Source organism: Moschus berezovskii, chromosome 8 (assembly GCF_049115385.1).
Source record: "Moschus berezovskii isolate FMDL1 chromosome 8, NW_MosBer_1.0, whole genome shotgun sequence".
Taxonomy (NCBI): domain Eukaryota; kingdom Metazoa; phylum Chordata; class Mammalia; order Artiodactyla; family Moschidae; genus Moschus; species Moschus berezovskii.
In genome coordinates this window covers 99801401-99819371 of record NC_142467.1, presented here as the reverse complement: position 1 = coordinate 99819371, position 17971 = coordinate 99801401, and the positions used below count along the sequence as shown (strand labels likewise).

At 41.3% G+C, this 17971-nt stretch overlaps 1 protein-coding gene across 1 annotated transcript; it reads right to left on the bottom strand.

Annotated features, from left to right (window-relative positions):
- Positions 1-2350: 2350 nt before the first annotated feature.
- Positions 2351-3292, bottom strand: LOC129558605 (olfactory receptor 1M1). Its single transcript, XM_055429897.2, has one exon. The coding sequence runs from the start codon at positions 3290-3292 to the stop codon at positions 2351-2353; it is 942 nt and encodes a 313-aa protein (XP_055285872.2).
- Positions 3293-17971: the final 14679 nt, after the last annotated feature.

The following is a 17971-nucleotide window of genomic DNA, read 5'->3' as shown; positions in this document are numbered from 1 at the left end:
GTACAGAGTGAAGTAAATCAGAAAGAGAAAAACAAATATATATTAATGCATATTTGTAGAATCTAGAAAAATAGTATAGATTAATTTATTTGCACAGCAGAAATAGAGACACAGTTGTGCAGAACAAATGTGTGGACACCAAGGGGGAAAAGGGAGTGGAAAGTAATGAGAAATTAGGATTGACCCATATACACAATTAATGCTATGTATAAAACTAATGAGAACAGACAATATAGCATAGGGAACCGTTTGTTCCCACAATGCTCTGTGATGACCTAAATGGGAAGGAAGTACAAGGAAGAGGGGATGTGTGTATGCATAGCTGATTCATTTGCTGTACAGCAAAAACTAACACAACATTGTAAAGCAACTATACTCCAGTGAAAAAATTAGAACATTAAGTTGTTGAATACAAGCGTGGGAGAAGGAGATAAAGTTGTAGATGAGGTAGGATTGGCCAGAGGTTGGTAACTGTTGCCGAAGCAAGAGGTGTATTGGGAGTTCATTAAACAATTATGTCAGCATTGTGTGTGTTACAATTTTCTATTAGGAAAGGTTTAAATAAATAATTGAGAGATTGTAAAAAAAAAAAAGGAAAGGAAAGCTACAAAAGCAAATTAGATGTATGATTATGCAAAACCATTCTGCTTAAGATGGTGTCAGCTGCTTAGAACCATTTGAAAATTTCTGGCCCCATTCAAAGTCGCCACTCTTTTCCATTTTAGTTGTAAATCTCCGTATGAGAGGTGCAGTGCTAAAGAATCTGCCTGCCAATGCAGGAGACATACGAGACGTAGATTCAACCCCAGGGCCAGGAAGATCTTCTGGAATGGAAATGGCAACCCACTCCGGTATTCTTGCCTGGAAAATCTGATGGGCAGAGGAGCCTGGTGGGTTACAGTCCATGGGGTCACAAAGGGTCGAACACGACTGAGCGCACACACACATGCACGTACACTCCATATAACTATTAAGACTACACCACGATAGACATACATATAATGTACCGCCCTTATAGGAGCTTTAGAACGATGGAAAGAGCTCAGAGAAGCATGGTAAGATGGCAGAAATGTGCAATGAATAGCTCTCGTTTCTAGTATCAGCTGTGTTACTGCTTATTGCATTGCATGGAATAAGTAATGCAATACACACATAGGTATGTATTGAGAAGGAGACATACCTCAACTTTCTTCTGGTTTAGAGGATCATCATTGAATTGACTAATATTCTCCTCTTTGTCTATGAAGATAAATGCCACAAGTGATGGTTCTTCACTTTCTTAGTGTATGGTCTGAATCTCTTAATCCCTTGGGCCTTGCACAACTTTTATCTAACACAAACCATCTTGCTCCCCAAGAAGATAGGATAAATGACAGGAAGGGTGGACAGCTCATTCAAAGTTGCTCTTTGATGTTGGTCCCTGCAAGTCAAATTAACTTTCTGGTTCCTGGGAGAAAGGCCATACTCTGAGCTTGGTCCTAAAGCCCCCAGGACCTAGCATTCCCCAAGTCATTCACCATAACTGGACTTCTCACTTCACAGATGCATGTTTTTCTCTCTTTCACTTGCTCTGTCACCTTTTCACATGTTGTTGGTTTTCTGAGGCACTCGTTCTCCTCCTTTGGCCCAAATGATACCATCTTATACTTTGGGTTTCTGGCTCACCTCTCCCAGGAGACCTTCCCTGATTCTCCCTTCCAGACTTTGTTGGATATTCCTACTATATCTTTCGTCTTATGTTTATATTCCATTTTACTATAACTGTCAAAGAACTTCTCCAACTGTCAGCTATAAACTTCAAACTATAAGGATTTTTGTTACTCCTGTTCATGACTCTATGTTCAGCATCTAACATCAAACCCAGGATACATACTCAATAAATATTTGTTGAGTGCTCACTGGTGGCTCAGTTGGTAAAGAATCTACCTGCAATGCAGGAAACGCGGGTCAATACCTGAATCTGGAAGATCCCCTGGAGAAGGAAATGGCAATCCACTCCAGTATTCTTGCCTGGGAAATCCCACTGACAGAGGAGCCTATTGGGCTACAGTCCATGGAGTCTCGAGAGAGTCGGATATTACTGAGTGACAAGACGGCAAAGTAGATTCTGAACCAGAATAAATCCAATCTGTTAGAACTAGACTGATCCTTGCACAACTACAGCATGAGACATGCCCCGAAGAACACTCAGTGGTCCCAATAATTGAGAAAATAGTTACAGGGTTATCTTGAGCTTCTGCAATTCAAAATTTAAAGTGGTACTCTTCCAACCCATGCAAATCCAGATTTTTGCCCAAGGACCCAGATGTTTACATCATAACTCCCTGGAAGCTTCCAGGTGTCCTGGTGGTCAGGAGGATGAGGTGATTTTTCTGTTGACCAGCTTCATCAGGGCCCCCTTCAGGTCTCTGTTCCTCAGGCTATAGATAAAGGGGTTCAGCATGGGGGTGACAGCAGTGTACATCACAGCAGAGGCTTTCTCCTTCACGGCTGTGCGGACAGATGAAGGACACAGATAGACCCCAATGGTGGTCCCATAGAAGAGTACAACCACGGAGAGGTGGGAGCTGCAGGTGGAAAAGGTTTTCTTCCGGCCTCCTGCAGAGGGCACCTTCACGATGGCCACAATGATGCGAGCATAGGAGGCCAGAATGCAGAGGAAAGGCGTGGCTATGACCATCCCTGCCACAGTGAGCACAAAGATCTTGTTCACAGAGGTGTCAGTGCAGGAAAGTCTGAGGAGCGGGGTGAGGTCACAGAAATAGTGAGGCAACTCAGTATTGCCACAGAAAACCAGACGGGCCATCAGGAGGATGTGGGTGAGGGAGATGAAGCCGGAAAACACCCACGGGCCTCCAACCAGCAGGCCACAAAGGCGTGGGCTCATGATAGTGGTATAGCGTAAGGGGTGACATATAGCCATGAACCTATCATAAGCCATCACGGCTATTAAGACACTGTCCATGATGCCAAAGAAATGGAAGAAGTACATTTGTGTCAGGCAGCAGGAATAAGAGATGGACTTTCTCTTGATTTGGATGTTCACCAGCATCTTGGGGACAGTGTTGGTGGCCAGGCAGAAATCAACCAAAGAGAGATTGGCCAAGAAGAAGTACATGGGGGTGTGGAGGTGGGAGTCTGTGCTGATGGCCAGGATGATCAACAGGTTCCCCACTACTGTGACCACATACATGCAGAGAAACAGAGCAAAGAGGAGAGTCTCCTGTTCTGGCTTTTCTGAAAGTCCCAGGAGAATAAACTCAGAGGAGCTGGTTTGGTTGTCTGATTCCATGAGTATGATTCCTCTGGAAGTTTTGAAAGGGTGAAGTTACATGAACGCTATTGAGATGATTCTGAAAGATTCGAAGAGGTTACCTTCAATTACCATGCATGCCTGTGTTCAGTCATGTACAACTCTTTGCAAGCCTCGCCAGGTTCCCCTGTCCATGATATTTCCCAGATAAGAATACTGGAGTGGCTTGCCATTTCCTCCTCCAGGGGATCCACCCTAAATTTCCAATCTGGACTAACTATGATGTCAACTTATATATGTGTTCCATCTTGAACCACTGATGTAGTATTTACATCTCTTATGTCAAGATTTGGCTCAAGGTTGCTCCCTTGAACATCCCTGATTCATACAAAGACTGACAGTAAGCCATGCATGAACTCTGGCTAGGGAAACTACTAAAGGGTTTACTTCATGACAAAACAAACTGAATCCAGAAAAAAGCATTATCTGAGAAGCAGTGATCAGCCAAGAAATTGGTAGTATTGTAGAAAAAATCTGAACAAAGCATTGTTTTAAAATAGTAATAATACAGGCTTCCCTGGTAGCTCAGCTGGTAAAGAATCCGCCTGCAATACATGAGGCCCCAGTGTGATTCCTGGATGGGGAAGATCCCCTGGAGAAGGGATAGGCTACCCTCTCCAGCACTCATAGGCTTTCCTGGTGGCTCGGATGGTAAAGAATCCTCCTGCGATGCTGGAGACCTGGGTTTGATTCCTGGGTTAGGAAGATCCCCTGGAGGAGGGCTTGGCAACCCACTCCAGTATTCTTGCCTGGAGAATCCCCATAAACAAAGGAGGCTTGAGGGCTACAGCCCACGGGGGCACAAAAAATAGGACATGACTGAAAGACTAAGCACACACACAACTTACATCTATGCTGTGCTCTGTTGTGTCCAACTTTTTCAGACCCCATGGATTGTAGCCAGCCAGGTTTCTCTGTCCATGGATTTCCCAGGCAAGAATACTGGAGTGGGTTGCATTTTCTCCTACAGGGGATCTTTCCAACCTAGGGGTCGAACTTGAATATCTTGCATCTCCTGCATTGCAGGTGGATTCTTTACCAGCTGAGTCATTGGAAAAGCCCATGCATGTAAATAAGGGGGATTAAAATACTATGAGACCTGGGATTTATTTATCATAAAATAATATGAGACAAAATGGGGAATTAAAATTGTTGTAATGTTTTTGTGTTGAGTTGCAGGAAAATAGAAACAGTGAACATTTTGGACTTTCTCTAAAAATACACGTGATTAAAGTTTAGGTGTAACTACTTAAATAATGGATATAGAATATATAACTTCAAAATTATAGTAGGAATATGACAGGCTTCCCTGGTGGCTTGGCAGTAAAGACTCCACCTGCCAATGCAGAAGATGAGGGTTGGATCCTTGGGTGGGACTCCAACTCTGAAAAAACAAACAAAAAAACCTTCTTGGTAGAAGTCTCATGGCTTTCAGAATTGATTTCCAGACTTACAACTCTGGACTCCTAACTCCCAGAGTTGAATTTCCGCCTGCCAACTCAATTTTTATACCAGGATAATTTGCACGAATGTAGTGTTTCTCAGAAGGTAAAGAATCTGCCTATAATGCAGAAGACCTGGGTTCCATCCCTGGCTGGGGAAGATACCCTGGAGAAGGAAATGGCAACCCACACCAATATTCTTGCCTGGGAAAATCCCATGGACAGAGGAACCTGGCTGGCTACAGTCCATGGGGTCACAAACAGTTGGACACAACTGAGCAACTAACACTCACTCAGTGTAGAAAGATGGAAGCACTGAGATAATTGGATTCAGACAGACCAGGATTCAAATTCTGGTTCCATTACTTAGTGACTTCTACCCTCTCTTGGTGGCTCAGTGGTAAAGAATCCACCTGCCAGTTCAGGAGACACGGGTTCAAAGCCAGGGTTGGGAAGATCCCCTGGAGAAGGAAATGACAACTCACTGCAGTATGCTTGCCTGGGAAATCCCATAGGGTCACAAAGAGTCAAGCGCGGCTGAGCCACTAAAGCTAACCCCCTCTCCTCCCCCTCCAGCCTCTCTAAACTTCATTTTCTGTATCTTTATCCTTGGGAGTGATAATACCCACCTGGATCTTCTTAGAAGATGGAGTCATGTAGCCCATGGAAGGTGGCTGAAACAGTGCCCAACAATATAGTATGATCTCAGCCAACATTTGGCAGCATCATCTCAGGTTTAAGGAAGGGCTGTGAAAAGAGAAATACCTGGGTGTGATTCATGGCCTCACCCCTTACTAGCTACCTGATCTTTATTTATTTTTTAAAATCGGAGCATAATTGCTTTACAATGTTGTGCTAGTTTCTGCTGTACAACCATGAAAATCAGCTATAAGTATACATATATCCCCTCCCTCTAGGTCTTCACAGAGCACCGAGCTAAGCTCCCTGTTCTATATGGCAGCTTTCCACTTAGCTAGGCGATCTTAAGTGAGTCACCTAACCACTAAAATCTCATTTTCTTAGTCAAAAGGGGATGAGAATAATGGTGTATAGATAATAGGCTTGCTTTGAGGATTAAATGAGATGTTGGTGTAAAATTTTCTACACAGTATCTGACAAAGAATTATATAATTATAAAAGCGGTGGTTTTCCTTTCTCTTTCTTCCTGGCAGACCAAGTTTATCATGTAAGTAACAAAGTCCGTTTCTTTGCTGGTGACCTTATTTCTGTGAATAAAATCATCATCACTTCAGACACCTGTGACTGAAACTTTGACTTTTCCTCCCTTGTTACTTCCACTGCCAAAGCCAATCTGTCAATGAGTTGGTTCGTCTTCTACAAGCTGAACTGTCTGTTCTTATTGTCATCTTTCCATCTACCTCCTCCCACCACCGACTTGCATCAAGGCTCTTCTTAGTTCTGGTTGTCAATATTAGTCTTGAATTAGTCCTCATGCATCCTTTCTGTCTCCTCCAAACCATCAGGAAATCACTGAAGGAATAATCTTCCTGATAAGTAAGAAAGAAAGAAACAAATATCATATATTAACGCATATATGTGGAATCTGGAAAAATGGTTTACAGATGAATCTACTTGCAAAGCAGAAATAGAGACACAGGTATAGAGAGCAAATATATAGATATCAAGGGGGAAATGGGGAGGGTGGGATGAATTGGGAGATCGGGATTAAAATCCACAAGCTACTACGTATAACAGAGATAACTGACGAGAACCTACTGTATAGCACAGGGAACTCTACTCAATGCTCTGTGGTGACAAAGAGGGGATATATGTACACACAAAGCTGAATCATTTTGCTGTGCAGCAGAAACTAGCACAGTATTGTAAAGCAACTTAACTCCAGTCATAAAAATGAATAATTCTGATCATATCACTTTTATTCACTTATTTATGCACTCACTGTCTTTTGTTTCCCCATAAGCAATTATTGGTGGCTGCATTACACCAGGATTTGGGGTGAGTAGTGGAGATAAAGACACAAATAGATACAAACCCTGTCCTCCAGACACTCTAAAGCAGGAACTGTGTGCCTTTGTTCATTTTTTAAAAATTTATTTTTAATTGGAGGATAATTGATTTACAATGCTGTGTTGATTTCTGCCATATGACAACCTGAATCAGCCACTAAGTATACATATTTTCCTTCCCTCTTGACTTCCCTCCCACTCTCCACACCATCCCAGCCCTCTAGGTCATCACAGAGCACGCTCCCTGTGCTATACAGCAGCTTCCCACTAACTATTTTACATATGGTAATGTATATGTTTCAACGCTATGCTCTCAATTTGTTCCATCCTCTTCTTCCCCCGCTGTGTCCACAAGTCTGTTCTCTATGCCTCTGTCTCTATTCCTGATCTGCAAATAGATTTCTTTGTTCATTTTTGTAGCCAACATCTTAACTGGATATAGAAGATATATACCCCATCTTCAATAAATGCATAAATAAATAATGATTCTCTTTTTTTTGATTGTTTCCTACAGTACCAGGCACTGTTCTATATTCTTTGTCAATTAGCTACTCGGAACAACCCAATGTTGTTGGGTCTGTTTCACACATAAGGAAATGGAGATGCAAGGAGATTAATAAAATCAAGTGGGGTTCCACAGAAAGTGGGTGGCAGAACTAGGCCACACAGTCTGAATATGGAGCCTGTACTCTTTTAAAAATTTTATTTATTTATTTGGCTGCCTCAACCCTTAACTGTAGCACTTGGAATATTTGTTGCATCGTGTGGGATCTTTTGCTCTGGTGGGTGGACTCTCTAGTTGCCTCTCAGACTGAGTTGCTCCAAGGCATGTGGGATCTTACTGACCAGGAATCAAGGGATCAACCAGGGATCAAACCCAAGCTTCCTGCATTGCAAGGCAGATTCTTTATCACTGGACCATCAGGAAAGTCTCTAGAGCCTGTACTCTTAATCCCTTTAATATAAAAATCAAGAGTGTGTTAATAAATTTACAGTTGAATGAAGGAAACAGACTCAAGAGGCATTTATCAACTTATGCTGAAATGGGCATAATAGCAAATTATACTGAGAATTGCAAGACTGCTTAGTATATGCAACTCCAAGGGCTTCAGAGACTCAGTGATGGAAAGAACTCAAACCTTCACCTACAAAAGTTTGGTGGGAACTCCTTTGTTCTTTGAGATGCTCAAGTGAGCTTTGGAACTATCTGGTGCAGGTACTAAGAACTGTGCTGAAAATCATGGGCTTTGGAAAGAACTTGGAGGCATCACATTTGGACTAAGTTGAACTAAGTAGTCAAGTGCGGTTATTGGATTCTGGGCTGGAAAATGTGTGTTGAATTGAGCCAAGCAGACTTTCCCAGTTCTCTGAGAACATAGCAGCTCTAATACCTTCTGGCATTCTCTCCAAGTTCTCTCTCTCTTTCTTCTCCTCCCTCCCTCTTTTCTTGTCCCCAGATCCACTTACAGGGCTATCTTTTATCTTCTTGACATTATTACAGGGGAATGAGGCAAACATGGTTCCATTACCTCCCTGCTGATGGACAATAAAGATGCTGACTCTGCTTCCAGGAAAGGACAAGAATGATGAAGTTAGATTAGAACAGAAAGATGTTCATAAAGGCAAAGGCATGCGGCCTCCTGGCCCAAAGAAGGAAAGCTGGGGTGGAGGATAAATTGTAGGAACAGAGGGAATATTTATGATTTCTGGGCCAATAAGTCAATTCCCAAGACTCCTTGTTAGATAAATTGTTCAATTTCTCCTCTGTTCCCTGAATAGTTTGACTTCCTTGGGGGGCTGGAACATGGCAGTAAGAAGGTTGTATTGAGTATATTAGGTCTTCAGGAGGCAACTTGGAGCAAGTTGTGTTTCCCAACTTGCTCTGCACCCTGTCCTCAGGGAACAAACTTTCCTAGTCTCCTAGACTCTGTCTCCCCAAGGCCCAGGGCTTCTCATAGAGGAAGTTTCCATTATTCTTTGAAGTCAGTCTTCCTCATCACTCTAAGAATCAAAAACAGGGCTTCCCTGGTGGCTCAGTGGTAAAGAATCCACCTGCCAATGCAGGAGACACCGGTCTTCCTGGTCTGGAAAGAGCCCACACGCTGTGGAGCAACTAAGCCTGTGAGTCACAACTATTGAGGCTGCGCTCTAGAGCCCAGGAGCCGCAACTACCGAAGCCTGCAGGCCCTAGAGCCCATGCTCCGCAATAAGAGAAGCTACAGCAATGAGAAGCCTGCACACCGCAGCTAGAGAGCAGCCCCTGCTTGCCACAACTAGACAAAAGCCCGCACAGCAATGAAGACTCAGCATAGCCAAAAATAAAAACAACTCACTAAATAAAGGGGCTCAGTCAGTAAAGAATCTTCCTGCAATGCAGGAGACCTGGGTTCGATTCCTGGGTCAGAAAGATCCCCTGGAGAAGGAAATGGCAACCCACTCCAGTATTCCTGACCGGGGGGGTCCCATGGACAGAGGAGCCTGGCAGGCTACAGTCCACGGGGTTGCAAAGAGTCGGACACTACTGAGTGACTAAACCTAAATAAAAATTTTAAAAAATCTTAGAAACATTTCATTTAAAACAAGCAAGCAGAAGTCTCTCTACATCCATGCAGCAATGTAATACACAGATGCAAGGCTGCTTCCAACACCACTTAACCTCAAGAGGGAAACTCTGTAAAGACACCATTTCTCCCTTCCAGTTCTGCCAATGGAGGAAGCAGAATTTAACTTGATGGGCATACACAGAAAGAGGTTGGCTGAATGGGTCTGCAGAAAGATCTTCGATCTGAATATTGGTCCCAAGGTGGTATTGAGAGGGTAACAGGCAGGAAGGCCAGGGGTCTCCAAACGGAGGAAATAGCCTGCAAGTGTCAGACATTTTTTTCTCTCTTAAGAGGCAGGAGGAAACAAACTAGTGATATTTTTTTCTTCTCTATACAAATTTAAAAGGAAGTTTCTCTTAAAATACTGTGTTGCCATAATGACACCTGGTTTCACCTGAAGTTAACTATTCTCAAATATTGAGTTAACCAATGCATTTTTCTTATGGAAATGTTGGTCTTAAGCTATGCTAATATACTATGCATTTACCCCAAACTCTGTCTTCAAATCTGTTCTGCCAAATGGCTCAGAACCTACTTGACAAACCAGTATGTTATACGAAGATATGGTTCCCCTAATGTATGTAAATGAAACTATTTGTATGGTAATCTGCCCTTCTACAAGATTCAAGTTAATCATTTTATGGCCCGGGATAAATCGTCTGGTGTCAAGATTATCCCAAAATGCACGTTTATGGGTGAGGGGCCTGGTGCCATTCTGAGCTTGAAGACATTCCTTTCTTTCATTAACAGACTGCTAGTGACTATATAACATCCAGTTGAAGACTAGCAGGGGGGTACTATTTCTGCCCCCTTCTGATGTCTATGTCAGAAGATTTCTCTATCTCCTTTATACTTTAATAAAACTTTATTACACAAAAGCTCCAAGCGATCAAGCCTCGTCTCTGGCCCTGGATTGAATTCTTCTCCTCCGGAGGCCAAGAATCCCGGTGTCTTTGTGTCATTCCACAACAACCTTTCAGTATCAGTGGGTGTCTCTCCCTTTGCATTTTTAGGAATTCAGTTTCATGAAGTCTTTGTCAGATTTTTGGGTCTTGTGTCCATTTAATAAACATCCACAAAACTGACTGGTACATTAAGTGCCAGTTTAAAAAAGCCGTTTGTTACAGAAATAACCAATTGCAGACAAAAGTAGATTACATAGCCCTAAAAGATGATGCTGTGAAAGTGCTGCACTCAATATGCCAGCAAATTTGGAAAACTCAGCAGTGGCCACAGGACTGGGAAAGTCAGTTTTCATTCTAATCCCAAAGAAAGGCAATGCCAAAGAATGCTCAAACTACCAAACAATTGCACTCATCTCACACGCTAGTAGAGCAATGCTCAAAATTCTCCAAGCCAGGCTTCAGCAATATGTGAACCGTGAACTTCCAGATGTTCAAGCTGGTTTTAGAAAAGGCAGAGGAACCAGTGATCAAATTGCCAACATCCGCTGGATCATGGAAAAAGCAAGAGAGTTCCAGAAAAACATCGATTTCTGCTTTATTGACTATGCCAAAGCCTTTGACTGTGTGGATCACAATAAACTGTGGAACATTCTGAAAGAGATGGGAATACCAGACCACCTGACCTGCCTCTTGAGAAACCTGTATGCAGGTCAGGAAGCAACAGTTAGAACTGGACATGGAACAACTCCCTCACTGCAGGCACATTCTTTACTGTTTGAGCTACCCGGGGAAGCCCTGGAACAACAGACTGGTTCCAAATAGGAAAAGGAGTACGTCAAGGCTGTATATTGTCACCCTGCTTATTTAACTAATATGCAGAGTACATCATGAGAAACGTTGGGCTGGAAGAAGCACAAGCTGGAATCAAGATTGCTGGGAGAAATATCAATAACCTCAGATATGCAGATGACACCATCCTTATGGCAGAAAGTGAAGAACTAAAGAGCTTTTTGATGAAAGTGAAAGAGGAGAGTGAAAAAGTTGGCTTAAAAATCAATATTCAGAAAACTAAGATCATGGCATCCGATCCCATCACTTCATGTCAAATAGATAAAGAAACAGTGGACACAGTGGCTAACTTTATTTTTGGGGGCTCCAAAATCACTGCAAATGGTATTGCAGCCATGTAATTAAAAGACGCTTACTCCTTGGAAGGAAAGTTATGACCAACTTAGACAGCATATTAAAAAGCAGAAACATTACTTTGCCAACCAAGTTCCGTCTAGTCAAGGCTATGGTTTTTCCAGTACTCATGTATGGATGTGAGAGTTGTTCTATAAAGAAAGCTGAGCGCTGAAGAATTGATGCTTTTGAACTGTGGTGTTGGAGAAGACTCTTGAGAGTCCCTTGAACTGCAAGGAGATCCAACCAGTCCATTCTAAAGGAGGTCAGTCCTGGGTGTTCATTGGAAGGACTGATATTGAAGCTGAAACTCCAATAGTTTGGCCACCTGATGTGAAGAGCTGACTCATTTGAAAAGACCCTGATGCTGGGAAAGATTGAGGGCAGGAAGAGAAGGGGACGACAGAGGATGAATTTGTTGGATGGCATCACCGACTCAATAGACATGAGTTTGGGTAAACACTGGGAGTTGGTGATGGACAAGAAGGCCTGGCGTGCTGCGGTTCATGGGGTCACCAAGAGTCGGACAGGACTGAGCGACTGAACTGAACTGAAGGTTGAATCATATGATATTGTCAATACTCTGATTTTTGACCAAGAAAACTCTCAGTTTTTAACATGACTCGGCTTTATGTAATGAAACCCATATATTCATCACACAGGTTCAGTGATTACCAATTAGAGTCTTGTTTCATCTGTATTCTACCTACTTTGACCTCTTCCCTAGGATTATTTCAGAGCAGATTTTATATGTCACATGATTTCAGTACAACTCTAAAAAGACAAGTTCTTTCTAACACCATACACAAAAATGAACTCAAAATGGATCAATGATCTAAATGTAAGACCAGGAACTATAAAACTCTTCAAGGAAAACATAGGCAAAACACTCTCCAACATAAAGCACAGCAGTATCCTCTATGACCCACCTCCCAGAATATTGGAAATAAAAGCAAAAGTAAACAAACAGGACCTAATTAAACTTAAAAGCTTTTGCACAACAAAGGAAACTATTAGCAAGGTGAAAAGGCAGTCTTTTCATGGGAGAAAATAATAGCAAACGAAGCAATTGACAAAGAATTAATCTCCAAAATATACAAGAAACTCTTGCAGCTCAATTCCAGAAAAATAAATGACCCAATCAAAAAATGGGCCAAAGAACTAAACAGACATTTCTCCAAAGAAGACATACAGATGGCTAACAAACACATGAAAAATGCTCAACATCACTCATTATCAGAGAAATGCAAATCAAAACCACATGAGGTACCATTTCACGCCAGTCAGAATGGCTGATATCCAAAAGTCTACAAGCAATAAATGCTGGAGAGGGTGTGGAGAAAAGGGAATCCTCTTACACTGTTGGTGGGAATGCAAACTAGTACAGCCACTATGGAAAACAGTGTGGAGATTCCTTCAAAAACTGGAAATGGAACTGCCATATGACCCAGCAATCCCACTTCTGGGCATACACACTGAAGAAACCAGAATTGAAAGAGACACGTGTACCCCAATGTTCATCCCAGCACTGTTTATAATAGCCAGGACTTGGAAGCAACCTAGATGTCCATCTGCAGATGAATGGATAAGAAAGCTGTGGTACATATACACAATGGAATATTACCCAGTCATTAAAAAGAATACATTTGAATCAGTTCTAATGAGGTGGATGAAACTGGAGGCTATTATACACAGTGAAGTAAGCCAGAAAGAAAAACACTGATATGGTATACTAACTCATATATATGGAATTTAGAAAGATGGTAAGGATAACCCTATATGTGAGACAGCAAAAGAGACACAGATGTATAGAACAGTCTTTTGGACTCTGTGGTAGAGGGTGAGGGTGGAGAATGGCATTGAAACATGTATATTATCATTTGTGAAATGAAGCACCAGTCTAGGTTCGATGCATGATACAGGATGCTTGGGGCTGGTGCACTGGGATGACCCAGAGGGATGGGATGGGAAGGGTGGTGGGAGCGGGGTTCAGGATGGGGAACACATGTACATCCATGGCGGATTCATGTCAATGTATGGCAAACCCACTACAATATTGTAAAGCAATTAGCCTCCAATTAAAATAAATACATTTATATTAAAAACATAATCATAATCCCATTAGGGTAGTTTAAAATACTACTAATAATTATATTATCAAATTATAATTTTATTAAATATAAAATGTCCAATTAATACTCAACCCAATGGCCTCATGACTTTTTAAAATAATTTTTTCACATTAGAATCCAAATAATATCCCTGTGTTCCAATTGGTTGGTAGCTGTCTAAAGTCCTTTCTAACCTATCAGTTCAGTTCAGTTCAGTCGCTCAGCCGTGTCTGACTCTTTGCAACCCCATGAATCACAGCACGCCAGGCCTCCCTGTCCATCCCCTCTTGTATGTGATTCTTGGAATTTATTTGTTGAAGAAATGATCTGGATTTTGCTGATTGCATTTTTGTGCTATTATTTCAAATATGCTTCTTGTAAGTTATAATTATAAATTGATGTGTAGATCTAGATACTTGATCGGGTCCTGGGTTCATTTTCTGGGGAAAGGATACTTTGCAGTGATGTTGTGGACTCTCCTGAGGGGGCACATACTTTTTTTCAGCTTTATTGACACTTAATTGACTAATAAAATTATAATATGGTTAAGTACACAAAGTGAGACTTCTTCAGTGGTCCAGTGGTTAAGACAGCATGCTTCCAATGAAGGGGGCATGGGTTCAATTCCTGCTTGGGGAACTAAGATCCCACATGTCATGCAGTGTAGCCAAAAATAAATAAACAAGTAAAATAAGAATGAAAAGTTTGAATTAAAAAAATACAGGAAGCAATAATTTGATAGACATGTACATTGTGAAGGGCTTTCCTGGTAGCTCAGTGGGTAAAGAATCCACCTGCAATGCAGGAGACCCCAGTTCGATTCTTGGGTTGGGAAGATCCCCTGGGGAAGGGATAGGTTACCCATTCTGGTATCCATGGGCTTGCCTGGTGGCTCAGATAGTAAAGAATCCTCCTGCAATGCAGGAGACCTGGGTTCCATCCCTGGATTGGGAAGATCCCATGGAGGAGGGCGTGGTAACCCACTCCAGTATTCTTTCCTGGAGAATCCCTGTGGACAGGGGAGCCTGGATGGCTACAATCCATGGAGTCACAAAGAGTCGGTCATGACTGAAACACTAAGCACAGCATAGCACTGCACGTTGTGAAAGGATTTCTACTACCAAGTGAATTAACATATCCATCATCTCACACATCCCCCACCCTCTTCTCAGATTCTAAATGTGTGAAGTAGTTTTTTTTTTGTCATTTCATTTAGCATAATGCCTTCCAGGTGCATTTTTTGGGTCACAAATGGTAGGATTTCCTTATTTCACAAGGCTAAATAATATTCTATTGGACATATACACACCATATTTTCTTTATCTTTTCATCTGTCTATGGGCACTGTTTTCATACCTTGACTATTGCAAATAATACTGCAATGAACATGAAAATACTGAAATTTCCTTGAGATGATTTCATTTCCTTTGGATGTATTCTCAGAAGTGGAATTTATGTATTATATGTTAGGTCTACTTTTCATCCTGAATTAGGGTGTGTGCTGGGCTTCCTTTGTAGCTCAGTTGGTAAAGAATCTGCCCGCAAGGCAGGAGACCTGGGTTTGATTCCTGGGTTGGGAAGATCCACTGGAGAAGGAAATGGCAACCCACTCCAGTAGTCTTACCTGGAGAATCCCATGGACAGAGGAGCCTGGTAGGCTACAGTCTGTGGGGTCATAAGAGTCGGACATGACTTAATGACTAAACCACCACACCACCAGGGTGTGTGCTACATCTGATGATTGACATTGTCTTTATATAAGTAAGGAGGGGTAGGTTTGAGGCACACAGACACAGAGAAGGGTCATGTGAAGATAAACAGATTTAGGATTTATATAGCTCCAAGCTGAGGAATGCCAAGGATTTCCTGCTGCACTACTATTTTTCATAGCACCGGGAATTTTACATTTCCACCAAAAAAAGTTATTTTTTTCTCTTTGTGTGTTCTGTTTGGTTGTTTTCATCTGTTTGTTTTTATAACAGCCATCCTAATGGGTGTGAAATTTCATTGGGGTTGATTTGCATTTCATGTGGAGTGCCTTTTCATGTGCTTACTGGTTATTTGTACATCCTCTTTGGAAGAATGTAAGTCCTTGCCCCATCTTTAATTGAGTTATTTAGCTTGTTATTGTTGTTGACATGTAGGAGTTCTTTATGTATTCTAGATTTTACTTCCTTAGTAGATCTTTGGTTTATAAATGTCTTCTCCTGTTCCATGAATTGTCTTTTTATTCTGTTCATAGGGCCCTTTGATGTTCAGAAGCTTTAAATTTTTTTAAAAATTTTTATTTAAGTATAGTTGATTTGCAATGTCATGTAAGTTTCAGGTATACAGCAAAGTGAATCTTATACGTATACATATATCCACTCTTTTTTTCATTCTTTTCTCATAAAGGTTATTACAGAGTAGAGTTCCCTGTGTAATACAGTAGGTCTTTATTAGCTGTCTGTTTTATATATAGTAGTGTGTATATAGGAGAAGGCAATGGCAAGTCACTCCAGTACTCTTGCCTGGAAAATCCCATGGATGGAGGAGCCTGGTGGGCTGCAGTCCGTGGGGTCACTAAGGGTCGGACACGACTGAGCGACTTCACTTTCACTTTTCACTTTCACACATTGGAGAAGGAAATGGCAACCCACTCCAGTGTTCTTGCCTGGAGAATCCCAGGGATGGGGGAGCCTGGTGGGCTTCCGTCTATGGGGTCACACAGAGTCGGACACAACTGAAGTGACTTAGCAGCAGCAGCAGCAGTGTGTATATAGCAATCCATATCTTCCAGGTTGTTCACTGCCACTTATGCCCTGGTAACCATAAGTTTGTTTTTGATATCTGTAACTTTATTTCTATTTTGTGAATAAGTTCATTTGTACCCTTCCTTTTCTTTTTTTTTTTTTAAGATTCCACATATAAGCCATGTCATATGATGCTTGTCTTTCTGTGTCTGACTTACTTCACTAGGTACTGCAATCTCTAGGTCCATCCATGTTGCCGCAAGTGGCATTATTTCATTCTTTTTTATGACTGAGTAAAATTCCATCGTATATCATTGTGTATATACCATACCTTCTTTATTCCTCTGTTGATAGGCATTTAGGTTGACACAAGGGTCAATCTGTTGCTAGTATATAGAAATGAAACTGATTTTCGTGTATTGCTGTTATATCCTTCATGAACTGTATAGCTTTTCTGAATTTGTTTGTAAGTTCTAATAGGTTTTTTTGTGTGGCATCTTCAGGGTTTTTCACCTATAAGATTATGTCATCTGTGAACAAATATCATTTTACTTTTTCTTTCCCAATTTGGATGCCTTTTATTTATTTTTCTTGTCTAATTGCTCTTTTTAAGAGTTCTAGTACTATATTGAAAGAAGAAGTAAAATCAGACATTTATGTTTTTTTCCTTACATTAGAGGAAAAACTTTTGGTCTTTTATGAATTGAGTATGGCAGGACTGATGCTGAAGCTGAAGATCCAATACTTAGGCCACCTGACATGAAGACCCAACTTATTGGAAAAGACCCTGATACTGAGAAAGATTGAGGGCAGGAGGAGACGAGGGCAACAGAAGGTGAGGTGGTTGGATGGCATTACTGTCTCAATGGACAAGAGTTTGAGCAAACTTAAGGAGACAGTGAAGGACAGGGAAGCCTGGCATGCTGCAGTCTACGGGGTCCAGAGAGTTGGACATGACTTAGTGACTGAAAAACATTAAGGATAGGGTGGAGGGGGGAGTCAGGATGGGGGACACATGTACACCCATGGCTGATTCATGTGAATGTATGGCAAAAACCACTACATATTGTAAAGTAATTAGCCTCCAATTAAAATAAATTAATTAATTTACAAGAAAAAAGAAATAAAAGAACAACAATCCCACTCATGACACCTTGATTGCAGTCTATAAAAGAGCTTAAAGCAAAGTCATACTTGAATACTTGGTCCATAGAAATTATGAAACAATAACTGTGTATTATTTTAACTGAACTACATGGTGGACTTAAAACACTTGCAGAATTTATCCAAGATTGAGAAAGGAAAGAAAAACTTAAATGAGAAGCACACAGAAGGACTTCCCTGGCCCAGTGGTTAAGAATCTGCCTTCCAATGCAGGATATATGAGTTTGATCCCTTGTCCAGGAGCTAAGATCCCACATGCCTTGCAGCCAAAATATCAAAATGTAAACAGAAGCAATATTGAAACAAATTCAATAAAGACTTAAAAAATGGTCCACGTCAAGAAAACATCTAAAAAAGAAAAGAAAAAAAAAAAAAAGACATGGACAACTCCTAATCCAAACTTGTTTCTGACTGCATATTTAGCTTCCTTCATCTATCATACTGTCCTTGCATTATGGCTTTCATGTCCTTCTCACTATCAGTATTTGGTTAATTAATTAATTAATTTTTTTTAAATTGTTATTTCCCCTG